Source organism: Etheostoma cragini, chromosome 8 (assembly GCF_013103735.1).
Source record: "Etheostoma cragini isolate CJK2018 chromosome 8, CSU_Ecrag_1.0, whole genome shotgun sequence".
Lineage (NCBI taxonomy): Eukaryota > Metazoa > Chordata > Actinopteri > Perciformes > Percidae > Etheostoma > Etheostoma cragini.
This window is the reverse complement of record NC_048414.1, coordinates 20,303,469-20,327,027: the sequence shown is the minus strand read 5'-3', so window position 1 is coordinate 20,327,027 and position 23,559 is coordinate 20,303,469. Positions and strand designations below refer to the sequence as shown.

Below are 23,559 nucleotides of genomic sequence, written 5' to 3'. Positions count from 1 at the left end.
GTCTAAGTCTGCTTCCTAATCGATTTGTGTTTTTTCCCTACTTTAGCCTGAGCTCAAACATATCACTAACTCTAAAGAGTCTTTTTCTGCCACGCTAAACCTCAACCTAACCTTATTTTAAACCTAGGCAGTTATTACTGTGATGCCTAACCATCATTTCTCCCGTGTCCTAACCCCAACTGTGGAGGGCAATTTTTTTTTTACTGTGTTTTGTTTTCAGATTAGACAAACAATATATGACATGTAAATTAATGAGCTGTAAAAGTTTTTTAAACAAAGCTTGGCTGGCTTCAGTGTCATTTTTACCATACAGACATTTGAGCTGTATCAATCTTTTCATCCACTTCTATACAAGAAAAGAAAGGTTAGCGTATTTCCCCAAATTACACTGATGTGAGTTTGATGGTGATGCTAGAAGCAGGAAACAGGGAAGATATTAGTAGATTAAAAGTCAGACTGACTGACCTTGGTGATTCCCTGGAGGAAAGCCTCCTTAGCCAGCTTGGCAGGGCCGTCCAGTGACTTGCCATCGTCCTCTGGGCCCCAGCTGGCACTATAGATGTGGATGTGCTGCGGGTTGAGGCTCAGAGAGTGGGCCTCCACCACGTCTGTCACCTCCCCATCCAACATACGAACTCCTATCAAAGAAAGTGCAGATTAGGCTACCACACTAGAGACGTGCAAAGTGGTGGGGAAAGAGTGACAGAATGACAGATGGAAAAGAGATCGTGAGCGTATATATTTTTGCTTTAAATGGGTAGAGAGGTGTCAAAACCTGAAGGAATAAAAACACAGCATGAGATGACAACCAGAGAAAACTTGTCATAAAAGACTGAAAGAAATCGGTCGGACCGCAGATTCCCATTTGATCCTCACAAAGAAAAGAAAACAAGAAATAAAAAAACAGGTGAAACAAAAGACTTCAAAGAAAAAAACAAAGACTTCACAGAGTTGCAGTTTTAATGAGTACGCGTACAAAGCTTCACCCGCAGATGCGGCTCCGATGGATACTACATTGTTTTACCGTCACCCAGCGGTTTGTTGAACCAGGACAGACTAGCTTCCAAACCCCCACCAAACACACAGAAAGGACATGTTGACAAACCCGACAGACTGCAGGAGAGAGAGAGAGAGCGAGAGAGAGAGAGAGAGAGAGAGAGGCGCACATACACACATGTATATTTGAGCTGAGAGTTTACCGAACCTTCAACAGACTGGGGTATCCACAGGGTAGCACCGAATGTCACCTTTCATCATACCTGAATGCAACTCTGTCTGAGCCTTTGAAGTCAGCAGCCTCAGATCACTCCTCTGAACATTAATGGCTGTAGAGAGGCGTGAAATGTACAACCCTCAAATAAGGTCCATTACTGGGAAAGGACCCCCCGGACCTCAGAGGCAACACAACGACGTCCACATTAAGACTTCAATAATCCATTCTAGACGACTTGCCTGGCCTTGAAGAAACAAACTGAATGCCAAAAGGGATGTAGCCAAAGCAGTAATTACTCTGTTGGCATGGGGAATTGGTGTACCACAAGTTTGAATACCAAGGAGCGTGGAAAAAATGCTTTACTGGGCTAAACATGTGGCATAAAGCCCAATATTTGCTCGGTTGATCATTTTGCAAGGGCTGTATTGCAGCGGTAACGATAATCACTGTCGTAACAATTCTCATCAACTTCCTGCGGCTCGACAATTCCTTATTAAGACACTGCTGTGTGAGGTTCCCGCTGCTCCAGCAAGTTCGAGGCAGCAGGTAGGAATGCAGCAATGAGTGTGTTTGTGTGTGTATGTGTGCGTGTGTCTGTGTGTTGTGTGTGTAGGGAAAACAGATACAGTAGGTGGAAGGAAACGCAGAGTTAGCCAAGCAGGGTCAATTACAGGTAATCACTAATCATTGCTAAGGATACACACATTTAACACAGGACCTGAGGTGCCCCGACAAAGACACAAAGACACACAATACACACACACACACACTCGCGCGCACGCACGCACGCACGCACGCACGCACGTACGTAGGTATTTGGGAGCAAATCCCAGCTGTCTGTAAACAATCCACTGACCCCGGTTAACGTGAACAGATTCACAAAGGAGTCATTTATGAGAACAGGGCCAACGCGCGGCACCGTCGGGAGAGGAATGGTAATGAAGACAAAGAAGGAGAGTTATGAGTAACATCTGTGAACGGGACAGCTCAGGGCTCCGCTGAGTCTTGTTGGCTGCCATCATGTCACTGGCAGATTGTTCAGTGACAAACGTTACTAAAAGCCTCCTTGGAATACTCTACCAAGTGCAAACATTTTTGGGAGACAAAAAAACCCAACACATTTCAAGATTAATTCACGATTACAGGTTTGATTTGAATGAACCTCTTTGAAGGAATATGTTCTTTTTTAATGCATATCCGCACATGCTGGTCAAGAGCCTGTTCTAAAAGTCTTACTTTGACCTGCTTTTTAGGCAGATGATTTAAGCCGTGGTATGAATAGATGTCCACTGGGGAAGTTTCCTTGGCATCAACATAATACAATAGACGTCACAAAAAACTCAACAAAACACTTGAAAAACTGACTTTTTATCTAATTGGTGGTAGACAGAGTTTCAGGCCAAGTGCCAAATTAAGGTGGAGTGGGATAGTATATTTGCTGCTTTGACAAAAAAATAAACAAGGTTCACCCTGTAGAAAAACTTAAATCTGAACGTTTCTATGCAAAGCCATTTATTTCCAGAAGGAAAAGCTGAAGCTATTGTTCTCAGTAGCATAAGATCAAGCACTTGACTTCACCAAACAGGCAGTCAGGAATCAGTCGGTGAAAGACAGTCAAAGGTCTAGAAAAGAAAAAAAACATTATGGATATATATATACTCGTTAAAGAGTCTATAAAAAAATGTGAAGACGCAGCTACATTTGTGATTCAGATTTAGGTCCCAGACTAAATAGAGCCTAGCTGAAAGAAATTCACTTTCACGGTAATTAGTTTGAAAGTGAATATTACTATGCTTATTATTTCTAATTAAAAATGAGACTTAACTCATTGAAATTAAGTTGATAGTGACAGTGGATAGTCAGGACAGGGGGAGAGAAAGACAGGGGATGACACGCAGCAAAGGGCCTCAGGTCGGATTCAAACCTGAGCTGCTGCAAAGGACTCACCCTACGTGGGGTGCACGCTTTTACTGGGTGATCTAGAGGTCCCATTAATATTATTTCAATTAAAACAGTGTTCCCAATTAAAAATGCCAATGGTCTGCTTCACTCACCTCCAATTTTGGCATTATAGGCCACACCTACACCACACACACCGTTGTCGGCTGCTGCTGCAACTTCTCCTGCACACCGAGTTCCGTGTCTGGGGACAAAAAAGACAAAGTCCCAAAGGAGAGGGGACGATTACAGAGAAACAATTCACACATCAAGGAGGAGCATCACAATAACTCAACAAAATACTGACAGCAGAAAAGCAGCAATTGTTTGTACTGTAACTTCCTGAACTGAGCTGGGCCTTCAAACAATACTGTAGCTGAAGTGTTAAAAATACAGCAGAGTCAGAAGAGAAGCATAGACCCAGTAGTCCTTTTGTGACTGATACTTGTGTCAGAGTTTTAAAATAAGAGCCAAAGACACTGAAATTCCTTTCCCAATGAAAAGATCTAGTACTTTCAGAATTCAAGGCTTACTTACTCTTTTCATTAAAGTACTTTCAGAATTCAAGACTTACTTACTCTTTTCATTAGAGTACTTTCAGAATTCAAGACTTACTTACTCTTTTCATTAGAGTACTTTCAGAATTCAAGACTTACTTACTCTTTTCATTAAAGTACTTTCAGAATTCAAGACTTACTTACTCTTTTCATTAGAGTACTTTCAGAATTCAAGACTTACTTACTCTTTTCATTAAAGTACTTTCAGAATTCAAGACTTACTTACTCTTTTCATTAGAGTACTTTCAGAATTCAAGACTTACTTACTCTTTTCATTAAAGTACTTTCAGAATTCAAGACTTACTTACTCTTTTCATTAGAGTACTTTCAGAATTCAAGACTTACTCATACCAAAGCAGGCAGTAACATAAAATGTCTTACAATAAAAAGTATCAGGGACACACTAGATTTCTTTTTTTACACAGGACAGAAAGCGCCAACAAGCAAATGCCGGTGAAAATCTTCAGAGTCTGTGCTCTATTAGAGTACCACAATTGTATATACAAAGGAAAAGGTGCAGTGTGTATTGACTGAGTGAAATTTTCACTTGATGATTAGATGAAAAATCTTTTTTCCCCCTCCAACTTTAATGAAAAGATATTTTCATTATCGGGTTCATACAATGAGCGACGGGGCCCTTCAATAACACATCTTCTGCTTGTTTCACATGAGAGATTCCCATGGTTGTGTTTCTATCTTATAATTAGTATAGTATATTATAGTTACTGTATATAGTTTGACAGTTGTAAAGAAAAAGGTGATGTTGCGTACTTCCGTGGACCAATCAGGTTTGAGTAACATTTGTATCATGGACACCCACACAGGACCCACAGCCCCAATCAAGCAGATTCAATTCTCAAGAAATAATAAGAGGGACTTTGATTGTTGCTTACTGTTTTGTAAATATTTTCGTAAAATTCTAATCAGAAAGAGGATGAATGCTCTATATAGCATGTAGAAAGCTTGAGATCTATGAACCTGAGAAGACAATAGTAATTATTCTTCCACAGTCCTCTTCTGTTAAACACAGACACTACAGAGAGCCGCTTATTTCACCTCTAGGTTTGACCTCTACTCAATGTCTCAGAGAGAAATATTGATAATCTTTTCTCCTGTTGTACGCACTACACGGTTACAGGGCACGGCCGCTTTTCAATCAAAAGTAACTGAAGTGAAACCTGGGGCAAACACCTGTCTAAAACTAACTTCACCTTGACAGTCACTGGCCATCCAAATGAGATATGAGACGTTATCGATGTACATGAATTATTCACAGAGTCCCTCATTAATACCTTCAGGCTTCAACCAGTCTTGAGTTTCAAAAAAACAGACCGATTCCCCACGGAGCGTTGTCTAGATGTCAAATACACCAACACTGCACAAACAAAAAAAAACTCCAACCCTCACTCCCCCAAAAACGTGCTTTATCAACTACGGATCCGGTCTTATAGAAGACAAAGAGAAGTCTAAATTGGAACCTTTAAAGGTTTGCATCATTCTACACAAAACAAAAAAAAGCCATCGTTAGTGAGATGGATTTCATTTGTTTCATTAACTTCAAGGGTTTAAGCGGTGTGCTCAGACTGCAAATGGATGGACCAGAATGAGCATTTGGCATTTAACACAGGTCATTAAGATTGTCTCCTGATTACAGTGCAGATATCTGATCAGGAGGTGTACAGTACAGTTTTTCACACCCATTTCTGGGATGTGCTGTGTGAATGTTGTCAGATCAAAGCTAATTACATCCACAGCTTTTTTTTTTAAAAAGCCCCCAAAAAAGCCCAAAAGACTTCCTTTTTGATCTCCCAACCTCCCCCAATGATGACGCAGAGGACAAAGTCATTTCACAGGGTCAGAGCACGGCTACGCCTCCAGCTGGGATCCTGATTAGACTCTGCGTAGCTCTGTGATATATTACACACCCGCTAATTCTCAGTTTTGTTCGCTTTAAACACATTTTTAGCAGATGATTGCTGCTGTTTTCTTCCCTCTTCTGTCTTTTTTTTACTAGTTCAAGACTTACAACATCAAACAAGAAAAAGAATTATATGGAATATACAATGTTGCCTCCTAACAAATCATTTATTACATGACCTGTCAACAACTACAAGCATTAAAGTGATTTTTAAATAAGTAATCAACTGGCCTGACAGGGCATATTTTTCCCTGATGGATATGCCCTTACACAAGGACCTTGGCCCAACATATGGCATATGGTCATACATCACCAATCCATTAAATGATCATCACTGCTATCAAGAGGTTAAACTACATTGCTTTACTACTAACTAGCTTGTATAAATGGCAGCAGTTGATAGACAGTTGACGGCTCCCTCAAGAACAATGTACGTACTCAGGGGTTAAATTGGAACTTATTATGTGGGGAGGCAATTTCTTAGCAGTGGTATGCAGCAGCAGGCAGCAGTTTTTGTGAAAAATCCATCAAACACCACAATGACCCATTAAGCATCAGAGAATCATTGTAATTCAAAGGCACAAATCAATCCATTTGTCTGATTATCAAAGAACCATCTAGCATATTAAAAAGCTGGAGACGTAGTCCACACTCTCAGACATTCAGCTCCCAGGTATGCTGATCTCTGTACAGCAGGACCTCTCTGCATGGGAAGTGGCGAGCAGACCTTTAAGGGAGCATCTATTGTTTAATCAAAGCGCTATTAGAGGCACAGACCTGCCTCCTCATTACATCTTAGCTCACTACTGCGCGTCTAACAATGTCTGACTGACTGCCTCTACAAGCTCGTCCACAGAAGTCAATCACGTTATTATGTGGCAAAACACTAGAGAGTGGGAGCTGAATGGTGTCTGCCAGTCATTTCCAGCCAGAAAAACAAAATGTGTGCAAGTGACTAGTGAGAAGACTGTTTAATGACATAGAGAAAGCTCGGCATGGGTGCTACTCAGGACAGACTACAATTTCACCCGCTGCATTTTTATGTTCAAATGTGCCTGCTTAACATAAAACATAAAAAGACAAAAGTGGGAGAGATCTATATTTGAAGACATACAAAACACTAAGTGCTTCCTCTGTAATTGGATGTAGAAGTGGGTGACTGGTGCACACGATTCTCCATTTTAATGTGTCACGTTCCAGTGCATGTTGCAACTTCTGAGCTATTTCTCCTTGGAAATTCTACCTTAAAATAATAAATACATATTTAGGTTAGCACTTGTTGGTTTAATTTGAAGTGTAGGTACATTATAAAGCAATTTTCATGTCACATTTGCTTTTTGCAGTGTTGTTAATTTTCTTGCGGTGGAACACTACTGAATAAAATGAGGAAAATGATTCTCATTTGATGATGAGAACACATTCTTTCACTCTCTGTTATTACACAAGCCAGGGAGCCTGCAACCATCCACACTGGCCAGAAACACACATAGTCAGCACCATGGCAAGCCATATGGCTTGGTCCAAAATACTACATGCTTGCAATGTGCAGGCATTTGCAGTTGAATCACACTTCAAATAGCAGCTTCAAATGTTACTCTCAATGTTGTTTAAAATGTTGCCTTTCGAAACAAAGATGCTCTGATTATGTGTCTGGGAAATAAACAGTCTTTTTCTGAATATCAGACCAAGGAGCTGCGGCCACAGATGTGATGCCAGGAGGGGGATTTAGCCAAGATGGACGGAGTCAACACAGAGCCAAGGGGCCTGGAAAGAGGTTAATTGAGAAGCCGTACACACCAATATGCAGCTGTTGTGAATACTATCGGCATGTGCACATGCATGTGTGTGCAAATGAGTGATTGGCCTGGATTGAATCCCACCAAACCAGCCAGACAGCTTAATATACCCAGGGAGGATCAGGCCTTCCAGAGCAGACAAAAGGGTTTTAGGGGAAGCCACAGTTCTATCTGTCAAATGTCTATGAAATGAAATGATTTCTGAGACACTTTGCTGAATGCCTCCATTCTTTATCCATTTAAAATAGATTGGAAGAGGTGTCAGACACGACGACTCCCTGGGTCCCGCATGAGTGTAGTTTGAAAAGTTAAAGTTTATACAAAAGATGTAGGGAAAACAAGAAAACACTTTAAAAATAGTGCAGCCCTATGTCGGAGAACAATCACAGTGAATAAATCATTAAAGTGTGAGCACGGAGGATGGCGAAAACGGCAGTCTTTGTCTAAAAGACAGGCTGTAGGGAACAAATCCAAAATAAAAGGCAGCTGAACTAGAGACTATCTATTCACACAGCCAATGTGACCTGCCGTATCTTATCAGAAGGAGCAAAGGGACAGAGTGAGGTAATGCTTTTATCTCTCCTCCTCAGGACAAGGCACCATATTCGGTCAAGTCACTGCCCTGCCATTTGCTGGAAAATGTAAACGTCACCCAACACAATCTCTCTTGACATGATGCAATTGAACAAGAGATCATACAGAGTCTATATACTGTACAGTGCAGTTTATTAATGTACAGTATGCAGACAAAGTCAGCAATTATATACTCAAAATTCTACATTGCAAAAACAGCCTCTTCTTATTCGAAGGTGACACACATTTTGTGTCACCTTCAAACAGGAAAACGGGATAACTATGTACCCTGACTTCTTTAAGTGTGGGTCCAGTTCCAATTCCTAAATTTCCCATAATGCCGCTTGACAGCCCCTTTCATTAGACTCTATCTGCCTCATAAATTCCACTTCTTTCAAACTCAAAACCTCCAGTTTATCACAACTTTTAGAAAGCTCCTCCAGAGCCATGAAAAGTTACTTTATTTTAACAGGCTGAGAAGTGGTAGTCACTGTGATGAATTAACTGAACTCAGATAAAATCAGTGGAGTGCCCATTTGAGCTAAATGAGTAGACCCAAACAATTTAACAACAGTTGCACAGTTCTGTAGGTGTGACTTCCAGCAGATGAGTGAGAAAAGCACATTGTTTCTCGTAGCTGAAAGGGCATACGTCCTCATTCAGCACAACAGAGAGACGTGTTCTCCAGCACTGAGAATTTATGTTAACAGATGGTAGATGGATATGATCACACGTACACACTCATGTAGTATTTGTGTTGTATAGAGCATGTGTGTTGCATATGCATAATTGGATCTGTTGGTTGGTTTAGCACGGCTCTGTTGGTTGGTTTATATTTGTTTTCATAGGGACTAAATAGGGTCGCTTTATTGGAGCTGCCAAAAAGATTTGGGTATTTTCTGCTCAGTTGTGGCCTCAGGCAGGTCTGTTCAAATGGTAACACTGGAGTGTGAAGTGGAGATCTCTTCATTGTGTCCTCAAACACAGAGGAGCTGTCTACTGCCTTGTAGAGAAGATAATCACTTTGTTTAAAATTCCAGATTTTCATGTATTGGGTTTGTTGAGAAAACGTCCTACATTAAATCATTTTCATTTCTGGCTACCTACATTGATGAGCCCTTTTCTAAATTTTAGAATACAATGAGCAGTGGCAAAGAAACACTTTGGAAAAGTTGTCAGTCCATCTTCCGGAAAATATAGACAGACACGGTAACTGTCATAACTATTCATGCCTATAGGCAATCAGAGTTTGAAATCCATCTGACTTACATATTCTTATGTGGGAGTAAACTCATGGGGACATAGAAGGAAAAGAATCTAACTCTACAGCAACGGGGGCCAGAAATCAAAATGCATTTTTACTGCAAAGCAACAGCTACACTACTCTGAATAAAATGTATCACTCTGCTATATGGAGCACAATGGTATAGAAGGAGGAAATAAACAATGTTAACAGGGCTATTGTGGATAGAATGCCCAATGCCCAATCCTAAAGTGTCTAAAAAGGATAGAGAGGAGAGAGATGTACATTGACTCAGTGTGGGTTACTGAAAACAACAAAATACAGTCTGTCGATCAATATAGGAGGTCAAAAGTTATTACAGATGGCTTAAAAGTGATCAAAGTAACCTAAATGAAAAAGAAAGTAATTGCTCGACATTGCCTAGCATGTCTGAAGTGGACTATCTTCACGCAGACACTACTGCTTTACCATCCCATTCAACAGTATTCAGTAAGCTAAGCAGGGTAATACTGACTGACTCCAGGTCAGACTGCAACCTCCAATCAACGTGGGCATGACCTTGTCAAAATGTTTAGAAAATAGTGTCTTTCAATCACACTCAATCCTTTTCTTAAGAAAAGATTTTAGTAGGAAAGCAGACAGGTTTAAGAGTGAGGTCCCTGCCAACATCACCTCCAAAAAATGTCTGCCTGGCTGTCTGGAAAATAAACACGCTGTCCCCGGCAGAATAAACAAGACAGGCAGAATTACATTATTCAGGACTGACAAAGGCTGGCGGGTTTGTAAACAATAATTGATAAACCCAGTGTAAACAGTGGAGGGCATTTATCTACAGCGTGTGATGGCCAGAGTAAATAGAGAAAATATGTAGTATAAATATTCACACACACACACACACACACACACACACACACACACACACACACACACACACACACACACACACACACACACACACACACACACACACACACACACACACACACAGTATTGTAAATGTTCTTTCATAGGCATTGGGGAACTGCCCATAAGAATGCAATGCTATTTAGCAAACTGAAATAAAAAAGCATGCCTATGGTGAGGGTGAGGTGTGATGATGGGGGCTATTTTAATAACAAAGGCATAGGGACCTTTATCAGGATGCATAGTATCCTGGTTCCATGAAATAACTGGCATTTAAAAATAAAAATCTGCCTGCCTCTATGGGAATTTAACATAGGGGTGTGTGTATTTATGCCCCCTGTATTTTAAGGAAGAACATTTATTTACTTACAATACATTATTCATTCACAAAGAAAATTGGTGTCGTTAAAAGGCTGGATTTTCCTAATTTTTTTAATTAAGGCATTAAGATCAATTTCCAAAAGATGTTTTTTTATTCCTGTTTTAATCAACTTTGGCATGGGTGTGTAAACTTTCTCAAGCAACTGTATGTATGTGTATATACTATATGTATATATACAAACACACACACATACATACATACATACATATATATACATACATACATACATATACATATATATATACATACATACATATATACATATATACTTACATATATATACTTACATATATATATATATATACATATATACTTACATATATATATAAACATATATACATATATACTTACACATATATATATACATATATACTTACATATATATATATATATATACTTACATATATATATATATATACTTACATATATATATATATACTTACATATATACATATACATATATATATATATATATATATATACTTACATATATATACATATATACTTACATATATATATACATACATACACATATATATATACACATATATATACATGCATATATACATATACATACATACATATATATACATACATATATATATATATATATATATATATATATACACACATACATATACATACATACATATATATATATATATATATATACACACACATATATACAGTATATATATAGAAAACGTATGCCAAGATGTCAAGGCTCAGGATGACAAATGAAGTCGGATAATAAGGCTTACACATGTTTCCTTTTCACCATGGTACGCTCACTCTTCACTGTTTACTTGTGTATCTACTGACTAGAGTGCATTTTATGCATGCGTTAGTGGACTGAGAAACAACTGCCTCTATTCAGTACTTCACACACTAAAGTTTGTCTATTAAAAATGTCTTCTGCTTCTTAAACCACCAAGGACAAACTATAGGTGTTTTGTCAAAAACACACAGAATGCTGTTGCTTGAGGAATGCCAATCACACACAATGTCAGCGCAGCGCGGTGCGACCTGCTGTGTCAAACACTGTAACAGAGGCAAAAAAACAGACGACGCAGGAGGAAGCCGTCTTCTTTGATTTGTGCTTTCCTTCAGTCTGATTTGTCCTGTATCACATCCTTGACAACTCACGTTTATTTCATGCAGCATGTGTACAGAAGGGCTGTGGATTTGCAGAGCAGAGGACAGGCATTCCCATTTGCATTCACATACTTAAATAGCGAACGTCTCAGACTTTAGAAGCCCCTTGTCTGCCAGCGTTTGGCCAACGACACAGTGCCCACAGATAATACTTAATCCCATTGCCATTTTCTGGTGTTCAAATCAAAGTGGAATGAGACTTATTTTCTATCAACTCGGCACACAAAATACTGCACAAAAACACATTTTAAATGTTGTGTTAATAGTGAGGCATATCAGTTTTTCATTTAAACAATATGGTTGGATAACTAAGAATGGAAGTAAATCTGTTTCCTTGGATTTTGAAATTGAAAAGGAATTGAATTTTTAGCATTGAATATTAATGCACTGAAATCAGGTATATGAATTTTTTTTGCTTCTACATTTTATAATTCAGAATTCAAAATTCATTATTAAAAAATTGAGATTTTCAAAATTCAACATAAAAAAAAAAATCAGTATGCCAAATTCAGATGCAAAATACAATGTTTTAAAATTCAGTGTTAACATCCGGGAACCCAAAGAAAAAGGAGTTTGCTGTAGTAGCTGCGGCCAACAACTATTTTGTCTGCTATTTCATCACTAAATTCAATTTTGAGACTTTTTTATGAGAGAAATCTACTGTGCTTAGTTTGAATATGGGCAGATACTAAAATTTGTGACCAATTTCACATTTGTTCCGATGTTGTCGGACTTGAGAAGCTCTAGCAAGGCAACATGTGGTTATCTGCCTAATAGGCAAGAGTCGCTGATGAAGGATGAAGATCTTTAAAAAAAAAATATAGTACTGAGTCAGTTTTTGGAACAGTTTGTTAACATTCACTAATTTGAGTGATTATCAATGCTAAAATTTCAAATAGAAAATAATTACAAAAAAATTTAATTTGATTAAATTAAAAAGTACCCTAATAGGAGTATATTAAAACTTTCTTGTTAAAAGTAAAACCTTTAGGTTACTTGCGTAACATTGGTTCTCAGAGTAGCATTAGTGTGTCCCTGCTTGAAATTTTGGAATGCTAAACGCGAAGATACTGAGCAGTAGCTGTAGTGCTAACGCGCAGAAATAGCCTTACCATGAAACGGCAAGGCGGGTAACTCTCCAGTCTGTGGTGAGATCGAAGAGTCAAACCGTGTCGAAGGCAGCTAGCGCTCGGTGACGGAGATGTTAAGCCAGGATAGCTCCGGCCTGTAGACAGTTAAACTAGCTAGCATGCACGAAAGAGAGATATGGTTTGAAGCGAGAAGAGGTTTTAGAATAGTGTCCACGTCGTAGCGTAAGCTCTTTAAAGGTAGATGGACCCACCGGACGCAGACACCAGCCAATCAGGATTGGCGTAATGAGATAAATGCTTCTGAGGAATACGCAGGGAGGCGTATCCCATAGCAAGACATCAAAACGAATGCTACGAATGAGAACTGTTTGGCACAACAAGGTATTCAGCTCCTCATACTGTATACCAGGCTGCGAGGTGGAACAGGTTAAAAAAAAAAAATGAAGTAGGCCTACCCTACTAAAAGTGGGATGCCTGTCCAACCTTGACTAATGTCATAAGAAATCAATAATTGAATGGAATGAAATAATGAAAAATATGGGTCTCTTCTGCAGCGACTGGTGCAGGTACACTTAACATTTTTCCCATCCAGTGTATTTCTGCTGAAGAAGCACAACTTTCATGGTCAGAGAAACAGTGACAAAGCAATTTGATAAGGCAAGAGAAGCATGCACACACATCTCTTGGTCTTTCTCAATGCCACCAACCAGATTAACCACCACAGCTCTTCCTTCATCTTCCCAGCCTTAAGTTTAAGACCCTTTAGCATTTGTTTCGGTGGTGATGGGTTGATTTGGACTGAAGGGCACACAAGGATGCGTAGCATGCCAATCATATTCCAAAAAAGGCTGTTGCTGCACACTGTTGCATGAAAAGTCCCTTACAGAAGCTAATAGCTCTCCACAGGGAAGTTAGAGGAACAGAGACAGTATAACAACCTAAAAGAACAAAAATGTAATCACCACATCAAAGATTGCGCCCACATTAAAATAAGTCAACTGAAAATCTGCACAGTAGTGTGCCGTTCTGATGTGGAATGAATATGATCTGTTGTGAATATGGTAGCAATTATAGACATAGAATAGCAACGTAATGATCTTCATCATCTTTTGATGATCAGTTTTATGAGAGAATGTACTGTACAGTATAAAATTGAGTATTATTTAAACAAAACATTTCCTTTTTTTTTTTTTTATTGATTTTTAGATATTCGCAAGTTAAAAAATGCTTTTCATTTTTCCGTATTTCATCGTTTAGATCAGTGATTGAATTGTATTTATTTTAAATCCACACAAAAGAATTGGATACAGGATGAAGACATTATCTCCAGCCTGACTGACATTCTTTCTTTGATGTCCACAAACCATCTAACAGTCAACCTTTCAGGGAAGGGCTCTCCTGCCCAAGACCGGACTAAAACAATTGAAAACTCTGTGGTAGTCCCCACCCAGACTGCTAGGAACCTGGGTGTGACCCCTGACGACCAGCTCTCCTCCACTGCAAACATTGCTGCAACTACCCGATTGTGTAGATACATGCTGCATAACATCAGAAGGATACGTCCCCTTCTAACAAAGAAGGCGGGTCAGGTTCTGGTTCTAGTCATCTCACTTGTAGACTACTGCAACTCCCTCCTGGCTGGCCTGCCTGCATGTGCCATCCGGCCCCTGCAGCTCATTCAGAACGCAGCAGGTCGACTGGTCTTCAACCTCCCCAAGTTCTCTCACACTACACAGCTCCTCCACTCCCTTCACTGGTTACCAGTTGCATCCGGTTCAAGACACTAGTACTTGCATACAGGGCCACAAAGGGATTAGGCTCAGTTTACAAGCAGGACATGGATAAACCCTACGACCCAGCCTTCCCACTCCACTCTGCATCAGCCAATCTGCTTGCTGCCCCCTCACAGCGAGGGACAACTAATCACTCAACGAAATCTCAACTGTTTACTGTCCTGGTTCTAAATGGTGTAATGCGCTCCCCATTGACATCAGGGTGGCCAAAAGCCTACACATCTTCCGCCGCAGGCTAAAAACACATCTCGGATAATGATGATGATGATAATGATATTGACCAGATACAGGACAGCCCTCTTGGTGACGGCTTTAGAAATATATAGTGTTCTGATTTAATGACAGAATGTGGACAGGTGGGTGAAATCATTCTTGTTATTCTCTTCTCTAACCTCAACCTCTACGCCCACATCGAACTGACATAATGGAGGAAAAAAACTGAAAACACTGACATGATGAAACACAAATGGATTACCTGCTTGGCCAGACTTCAACCAGCCTTCAACTTAACCCGCACTCCTTTCAACAATATCTGCCAGAGCTGCCAACGCAAGACTACAGAGCATCTAAAAGGATAAACCCAGAGATGAAAATTCAAAAATCAGCCTTGCGTGTCATCAGTACAAATGAACTGGCCTTCATGGCTATGAAAAATGCCAGCCTCCAAAACTCCTCTGCTTTTTGTTGTTTTATGAATATATTCATATAATCTCATTGTGAGGGGGTTGTGGGCATTACTCTCTGTTGGCATGTATCACTCTATAGTGATTTACATAACTCATTGGATATAATTTGTCCACAATGCATCCAAACACTGCAGCTCCAAGCTTTTAGACACACAGACACACCCTTGGTTTTCACACCATGCCCATAAAATGATCCAGTCCGAGATAATTACTTTAGCAATTCCACTTACATGAGTAGTTGAGTGTATGCAAATCTGTTTTTTTATGTGTGTTTAAATGTGTCCAGTGCAGTTGAGTTCCATGTGTATGAGTGTTTCTGAAGTAAAGGCATGATGGGGCAGTTGGGGAGTTGAAGTCAAACAGAGGCAGGAGGAGTAATCCCCTCCAGTCGTGCTTTGTTTCATCAGCTGGACAGAGTGGGATCTACTTTACACTGACAGAAAAGGCTGGGGTCGCTCTGCATGGCTGCTCCAGCTGTCGGCAAGGACAAGAAACAAGGTCTCTGTTCAAAAAACTGCTGATGCTACTGTAGCCTCTTTTAAGATGAATAAACACTTTTAGAATGACAGAAAAACACAGAAAGAAAGAAAGAAAGAAAGAAAGAAAGAAAGAAAGAACATCTGCACAGATTCTCATACAAGAGTTTTTATAATCCCATGAAATCTCATAAAAGCTCATTTCGCTTCTCCCTCTGACCGACTGTGCAGTGCTTTGAAACCCCAACTAAGGAACAAAAAACAACAACAAACTACTACAAAAATACTTGGTGGCAGTCATCCCAGAAAAGAAAAAAAGAGAGAAAGAAAGAGAGATTTGAGACAAATCCTGCTGTGCTTTCAGAGGCTGGATGTAGCTTCTCATCTACTCCAGGGGACTAAGGCAGAAGACCATGGTGTTTGGAGAAATGGGGAAAAGGGAGGAGATGAAGGTTTAGGATTCGCCTTTGCTGGAGCTTTAGTGTTTCATCACTAAATTGGGGCAAACACGTTTCAATGGCTGAAAGGGGAGAGCATGATTCACTGAAGGCAACTGAACAAGTCTTGTATTAGCAAGAAATAAGCGGCTGGGGAGCTGTATGGGCGGGACCTTGAAATGCAGCTACAGCAGCTCGAATTGTGTACTGAAGCAAGACAAAACAAAAAAGAAAAATAAAGGCAACAATCTTTCAAGACTTTGCAGAATGACTGCACCAGTGATTTCAAACTTTATATAATTAGTTTCTAAATGTAAATTCTTCAGCCAAAAGCACTGGGCCAAAAGCTGTATAGACTTTGTGCTTTCTCACCACGTCATTCCCTGTCCACCAACATTTAGAGGAGACTAGTGCCGAGTCAAAAACAACAAAGGTTGTTTTGTAAAAAAGAAAAAAAGAAAATCCCAGGCCAAGTTATTTCTCAGTTCAGAAATGCACTTGCTCACTCACACAACTGAAATTGATCAAGTCTGCACATTCTTGCCAAATTTCCATAAAGACTGAAAGCCCGGGTGTTGCCAGATTGCGGCTTTTGCCAAAATACCTGTTCTCATTCCGCTGAGTGTATCTTGGTTGGGGGTCAGCATCTCCATCATTAACGTCATAGCTGGCCTCAGGGTCCTAAGGCAAATGGGGACATCAATCATGTCACTTGAACTTCAAGCTCTCATTTAAAATCGTTTAATTTTTCTCTGAAAATGTGATCTGAAATGAGAGTTTTGGACTTACGTAATTGCTGACGAGATCTGGGTGGTCTTTCTCAATGCCATCGTCCAGGATAGACACCACCACACCTCTTCCTGTGTACCCTTGAGCCCAGGCTACTTTGGTATTCAGGTCTTCATGTGTTGGGTTGGTCTGAAAGAGACAAGGGTTATGTTCAGCAATCAATCTGCTATGACTGACACTTTTCCAGATGGTCCGACAGGAAATGTGTGTGTATTTGTTATAACAGCTTAAATCAACTGAAAAGACCTAAATACAGAAATGCTCAATACAAAAATAAGCAGCGAGACATTAAAAGAGAAGATCAGAGGTGGTTTACGGACACTTAAAATCCAATTTTCAGCGCGTCCCCGCGACATGTCTTTCTCCTCGGGCTGAGCTGCTCGGTGTGAGCCTCCTTCTATAGTTAAGCTAACGTAAAAAAAAAAGACAGACAGACAACCGGTTGCAAGACAGAAATCTTGGTGAGGGCATTTGCCTATCGCAGAAGAGATAGCAGTCTGTGAAATTTGAGGGGAGAGAGACAAATAGGGGGAGATCGTGTGTTAAAGTATGATTTGGATGCACAGCATTGGTACAGTGAGAAGTATAACGAGAAGTGAGCGCTAGAGATGAAAGAGATGGTTAAAGACAGACATGGTTAGGAAGGGAAAAGATATCACAGACAACCTTCTCTGACCCCACTTTTTTTTGCGTTTCCTGCTAATTTTTCTACACAGGGCACGACTCCTACATGTGCACTTCTGCTAGGATGCCTGGACGCTAAGGTCAGTACAGTTCAATTCCTGGACGTGGGCTTTGAACTTGCACAGACACCGTTAAAAACGTATTTTAAGTAAATGTTAAAAATAACAATATAAAAGCCCTCTATAGTAAATGTTGAAGACAAAACTTCAGCCCCTTAAACAAATCCTTTTTTTTTTTTACTCAGAGCAGCCTAAAATAGTTTATATAGGGGGAACAAGTCCTCTAAAGATTAGAGGTCTAATGCTGAATGGCAGAGGTGGTTTCACCAGTTCTATTCACTGGAGATTTATGCCTGGGATATTCAATGTTGTCATTAGTCCGTTGTAGTGACAGAGGTTTTGTGCATATAAAAAGGGAAAAAGGGGAAATTGAAGCATCTCCGAGAAAAAGCTGTGAATAACAAAACAGACAGAGCCAGGACGGTTTGCTATCAATGTTTCACAGGGGGTGCAGTTTAGAAGTGGATCTGTCCTGACATTTCATTTCCCATTCAACCCAGCATCCTCGGATGTATTGTATTAAACCTTTTTACTGTGGAAACCCTGAGTTGGAGGTGAAGCTGATGCACATAAATGGCTCCAGGGTTAGTCGAAAAGACAGCAATTCAACTGATCAGACTTACCACGCGGGAATTAAGAACTTTTACCACTGCACTAATAAATACATCTTAAATCAGGTATCCTCATAAGCTTCTGCAGAGCTGAAACTATTGACTAATGTCTAGACATGCCGGAAGAAGGAGTCTTTCAAGGTTTAATTAAAAATCATTGCAGAGTAGAAACTGAAATATGGACATAACTTTGCTATTAGATCTGAATGCAGACGGGCTTCTCATAGGCTTCAAAATAATATGAAGGCATTGTGAATATAAAACAAAAACATAATTCATTACATATTCTACTGACTGTGCACCTCATTTATTTGTTTGGTAGCATAACACTAGAGCTGCTCTAAAACGCTGCTGCCAATTACACTATGTATGCCATTTTACGAATAAAACATATGAATGTTTCAATGCCATGATGTCAGACTCATTGGTTTAGGCCATAAAGATAAGAAACCATCACACACCAGGTACCACTGCTTGGGGAAATCAGGGTCTGTTGGGTCTTCATAGATATCCCTCTTCTTCCTTATTTTCACCACTTGCTGCTCCGCCCACTGGACCTGGGACACGCACGCACACACACACACACACACACACACACACACACACACATACACAAACACACAAATCAAGGTTTACACAGTTATCGCCACATGCTTTTGTGTCATTACTAATTTTAGAAATTGTTGCAATCTCCCACATATTGTAGACATGGGAAAACACGGTCCCAGCTGTGTTCCAAAAGTAATAACTTGAAACAGAGGCAGAGATGTGAAACAAATCTAATTTATTTCATTCCTGAGATGATGAGTAAAAGTGTTCCAGAGAAAGGGCCTTTGAAGTCCTAGAGGCTGCTGGGATATGCACAGGATTGGTTTACAGTAAAGGATAATTCCACAAAAAGTAAATAACAAAGAGACAGACAGACAGACAGACAATGTATATGTTAGTTCATAGTTCAGTTTCTGAAAAAATAGTTCTAAACATCCTAGTCTGTCCATTTGCCAGTTGAAATTACTGGTCCACATAGCATGTTTGTGTTCTTTCACGTCTCTATTAAGTTTGACAGGTATGTTGCTTTGTGAGAATAGTATGATGATATGAGAATTTGATATTTATTCAGAGTTTTGCAGATTTATAAATTTCACTGAGGATTTCATATCCAAGCTGTGAGCTTTTACATAAATGTTAGTAACAGAAGTTTGCGCTAGAAACATTGAGGGTGGCAGTAGAGCAGTTAGTGGGGAGTTGGGAGCGGGAAGGTCTCTGGTTCAAGTCCCCATACGGCGTAGCTGCAGAGGTACCAGTTCACCACCTGGGCACTGTCAAGTTTCTCGAGCAAGGCACCAAACCCCCAACTGATCGGGGTGCCTTTCAATAGGCAAGCCCCCCACTCTGACATCTCTCCATTAGTGCATGTGTGTGTGAATTTGTGTAATAACAACAGAGTGAAAACGCTGTAATTTCCCCCTGTGGGATTGATAAAGTATATATTAGATAAAGTATACAATATATTATCCATATTAGTGTGAAAGACCTGTGGCATTGCTTTAACAAACATCACACTTTGTTGTGATTAAATAAAAGGCAAGCAGCTGTAAATTGTAAATTAAGTAGCAGCACTTTTAAATGATAATTGAAAGGTAACTTGGACTGCTACTGCTGTAGTAGAAGGAATCACAGATGGAGAAAAACTAGCAGAAATGCAATGCAGTGCATTGTTATTGTCAGTGATAAATGCATTCTTTGCTGATTTTAGCAGAAGGTAACAACTGATTCCACGTTTGTGTCAAGAACACTCAAGTGAAGTGTGTCTAAACTTATGCATTTCCTGTACAATGCTCCGCAGATTCTGACTTGTTATTCAAGCATTTAAATTATTTTAAATCGCTTTTTTCCCTTTTCGCTTGTTGCTGTCATAGTTGTTTTGAGTAGTGAGGCTTCGCTACTTGCTTGATTTTATGCTCTTACAGAATAAAGCACGTGGTCTGAATGAGAACATGTTCAGCGCAGCTACTGTGGGTGCTGTAGCTCCTAACCTGGTTGAAAACCTTGCCTCAGAGAATGAAGCCATTAACCTTATTTAAGTGACCCTGGAATAATTAACATTTATTCCATTTCATTACATTTAGAGTACAAGACTCACCTAGTTGACCTGCTGCCCACTGGACCCCAAATTACTATCAGAGCTAAATAACAAACCATAGACAAATCAGATGATCTGGATGAAGCAGCCATCTACTATAGTGTTTTATTTATGAAACACATTAATTGAAATGATTAAACGTTGGCCCATTCAACTCACAGCGTATTTATACAACATCACCTTAGGACAACTGACATTCAATGTATTGGATGTAATTTAATCCGATCTGTTTAATTATGGAAAATTGTTGATTATTTTGTGTATATATGACTCTGATAAACAGTGACTGAGAAAAACAAGGTTGAATCGATATCTCCCTGAAGACAAAGCCGGTGTAAAAAAGCTAATTTAGAATACAGAGACACAGTGTAAGCCCCCCCCCCCCCCCACACACACACACTCCCCCGAGATCTGGAACAAGGACAAAGAATAACAAACACAAAGAGATGAGAGACAAGAAGTAGGTCTCAACGTGCTCTAGGTCTGTGATCCGCTTGAGCAATAAACTATTTGCTCCGTCTCTCGCAAAGTGTCCTGAGGGCTTTACTGTCTGATGACTAAGAAGTCATGCTGTTATTGTTTGTAATGCAGAGAGACTGACAGAGAGGCAGCCTGTGCTTTGATCTATACATCTGCGCTTCCACAGTTTATCGAGAAAGATGATATGTCTAAGGATAAGTCTGGTGTAATATATATTTTTTTGTAATTATGAATAAATCCCATAAAAAGAGTAAAACCAACAATGAGTTGATGCAACAGACACTGTCCAAAGCCTGAAATAGCTTATGTGCCATACATGTATATTGTTTTCCAAAGACTCATAAAAACACACAGACATCAGTGAGCCACACATTGTGATTTTTTCTTGTGAATTACAAGAAACTGAATAATTAAATAATGTTTTTTTGGGCCTCTTGAATAATGCAAATAAAACAATCTGAGAGAGACATATCACTTTTGCAGATTTCAGTTAAACTGTTCACAACACTTGGACATGTGTAACCTGTGAAGAAGGCCACTGCCTTTAACACTCATTATTGCAGCAAATGCAATATTTCCTTCTGTCCCTCCTGTGACTCATACTGAAATATACAATATCTTCAGTAGGAACCAGTGGACTTCGGGCACACAGAGTAGCTGGGTATTGTGAGGCAAAGTAACATTGTTGGTTTTGGTCTTTTCATGGGATTTGTTGACAATAACAAGAATATAGAGTAGCCTTATCCTTTAACAGTAGGGCCCCAGCACAGGAAAGTGCTCTGAAACACAGCATGCAGTAAGCTGCGTTGCACTGCGGTTTGCACAAAACCCACAGCAGCCAGCCCAAAACTAAATCAATTCTTTCCCTCATAGAGAAGGTGTGGCGCGTGGAGGGGAGATGACAAATAACCCTGGCAAGCATAATGGTAAAAGCTTATGCAGCTGCCAATGTCATCTTGCCGCTGTGTGATTATTCAAAGGGGTTGGTGATAGGCGGCATGTTAGCACCGAGCACAGACCAGAGGAAAAGAGACAAAGGAAGCGATGTGAGAGACGGCAGCCGGATTACAGAGAAGAAACACTGTAACAAGCTCAAAGCTAAGCGTTGACTAATCTAAATCCAACCATTATGTTTTCACTTTCTTTTAAACGTGTTTTCTTTGAACCAGGTGAAGCACAACCTTTTATTTCCCCCTTTTTGAGGGATCACATGGTCACACACACACACACACACACACACACTTACACGCGCACACACACACACACACACACACACACACACACACACACACACACACACACACACACACACACACACACACACACACACACACACACACACACACACACACACACACACACACACACACACATACACATTAATATCCAAATGCACATTACACAAACCCACTCACTTGTGCTGTGGTGTTTTTTGGCAGTACTCCTGCTTTGCCTGAGGTTGGTCTGTTTTTGGTTGTGCGGGTGGATAGGTAACCTAGGGAAAAACCGTTGCTGCTTAGCCAGAAACTTGACTCTCTGAATAGATGGGAGTTCAAGCAAGTTAGCTTAAACTTCTTCCATCAAAAATGTCTTTATCTCGCTTGCTCTGTTGTTAGGGCTCCAGGTTTAAATTCAAGATGCCTACTCTCTCATTCATTGGCATAGACATTATAAAGGCAATCTAGCACACACTCATAGAAGAGCTCATTTTCCATCTACCAGAGTAATTTTGCTTCTTGTGAACCACTTATCAATTTTCCATTGAATGTTTCTTATCAGTCCTGCAGTTTTGCCAACAGTCTGGATTTTATCCCTCACCATTGCATACAACTGGAAAATCCAGTATAGTACATCATTAAATCCTCTGTCACAGTCTCTACTAAATCTAATTTGTTACCGATTTTGGAGATCTCAAAGCTAATCTTCTGACCCTTTGAGCGCCACAGTACTCTCGCAGCTCCCCTGCAGACACTTGTGTACCTATATGCCCTCAGAGCCTTCTTTACATCCACTTAGGCTGACCCCTGACACCACTGCCTCACTGAATGTCACCAGATCTCACAAATGATGTCTTGGGGCTTCAGCGCTTGTCAGACCACATCAGCCCCTTAATCAGCCAGCTTAATTTGGGCTCGGGAAAAGCTAGATTAGACCCTGGGCTATCCTTGGCAGGCCTACCTTCCTACAGATGGCCCCAGTCAGTTCTCACTTCGTAACGGCCCCCTTTTTAACACCAGTTGGGTAACTCTCAAGAAGCTTTTAACTACCGTAGAAGCAATTTTCACAGCTTCCTCAAGTGCTTCCGATGTAAACATGACAGCAGCGTGTTGCCGAGCAAGGTGGAACCAGCAATAATAAAATGGAAGATTTCTGCCGCACTTGTGTGCACACATACCTGTAGTTATCTGCTGCTGACGCCTGAGTTGACAGGTATTCATCCTTTTTCTGACATCAATGGGAAAATGTTTAAGGCTTGTTTTTTAGTGATGATTTGAACTGACTTAACTAGGGATGTTGCATGATCGTTTCAGTGATCAAACACCCTACCAACATCATGGATGGCAGATTGAAAGGATCAGCTCATCAAAATCACACAAAAACACTGCAAATTAGCATGCAACCGAGGTGAAGA

General features: G+C 40.1%; 1 protein-coding gene across 1 annotated transcript in view; it reads right to left on the bottom strand.

The window, feature by feature from the left end:
• furinb (furin (paired basic amino acid cleaving enzyme) b) overlaps positions 1 to 23,559 on the bottom strand; it is a 74,527-nt gene that overhangs the window by 12,712 nt on the left and 38,256 nt on the right. Inside the window, exons 4-8 of the mRNA XM_034878455.1 lie at positions 18,766 to 18,861; positions 16,951 to 17,079; positions 16,766 to 16,842; positions 3,268 to 3,356; positions 466 to 638 (exon numbers count right to left, since the gene is read on the bottom strand). Coding sequence (XP_034734346.1) covers positions 466 to 638; positions 3,268 to 3,356; positions 16,766 to 16,842; positions 16,951 to 17,079; positions 18,766 to 18,861 — 564 coding nt within the window. The remainder of the gene's footprint in view (positions 1 to 465; positions 639 to 3,267; positions 3,357 to 16,765; positions 16,843 to 16,950; positions 17,080 to 18,765; positions 18,862 to 23,559) is intronic.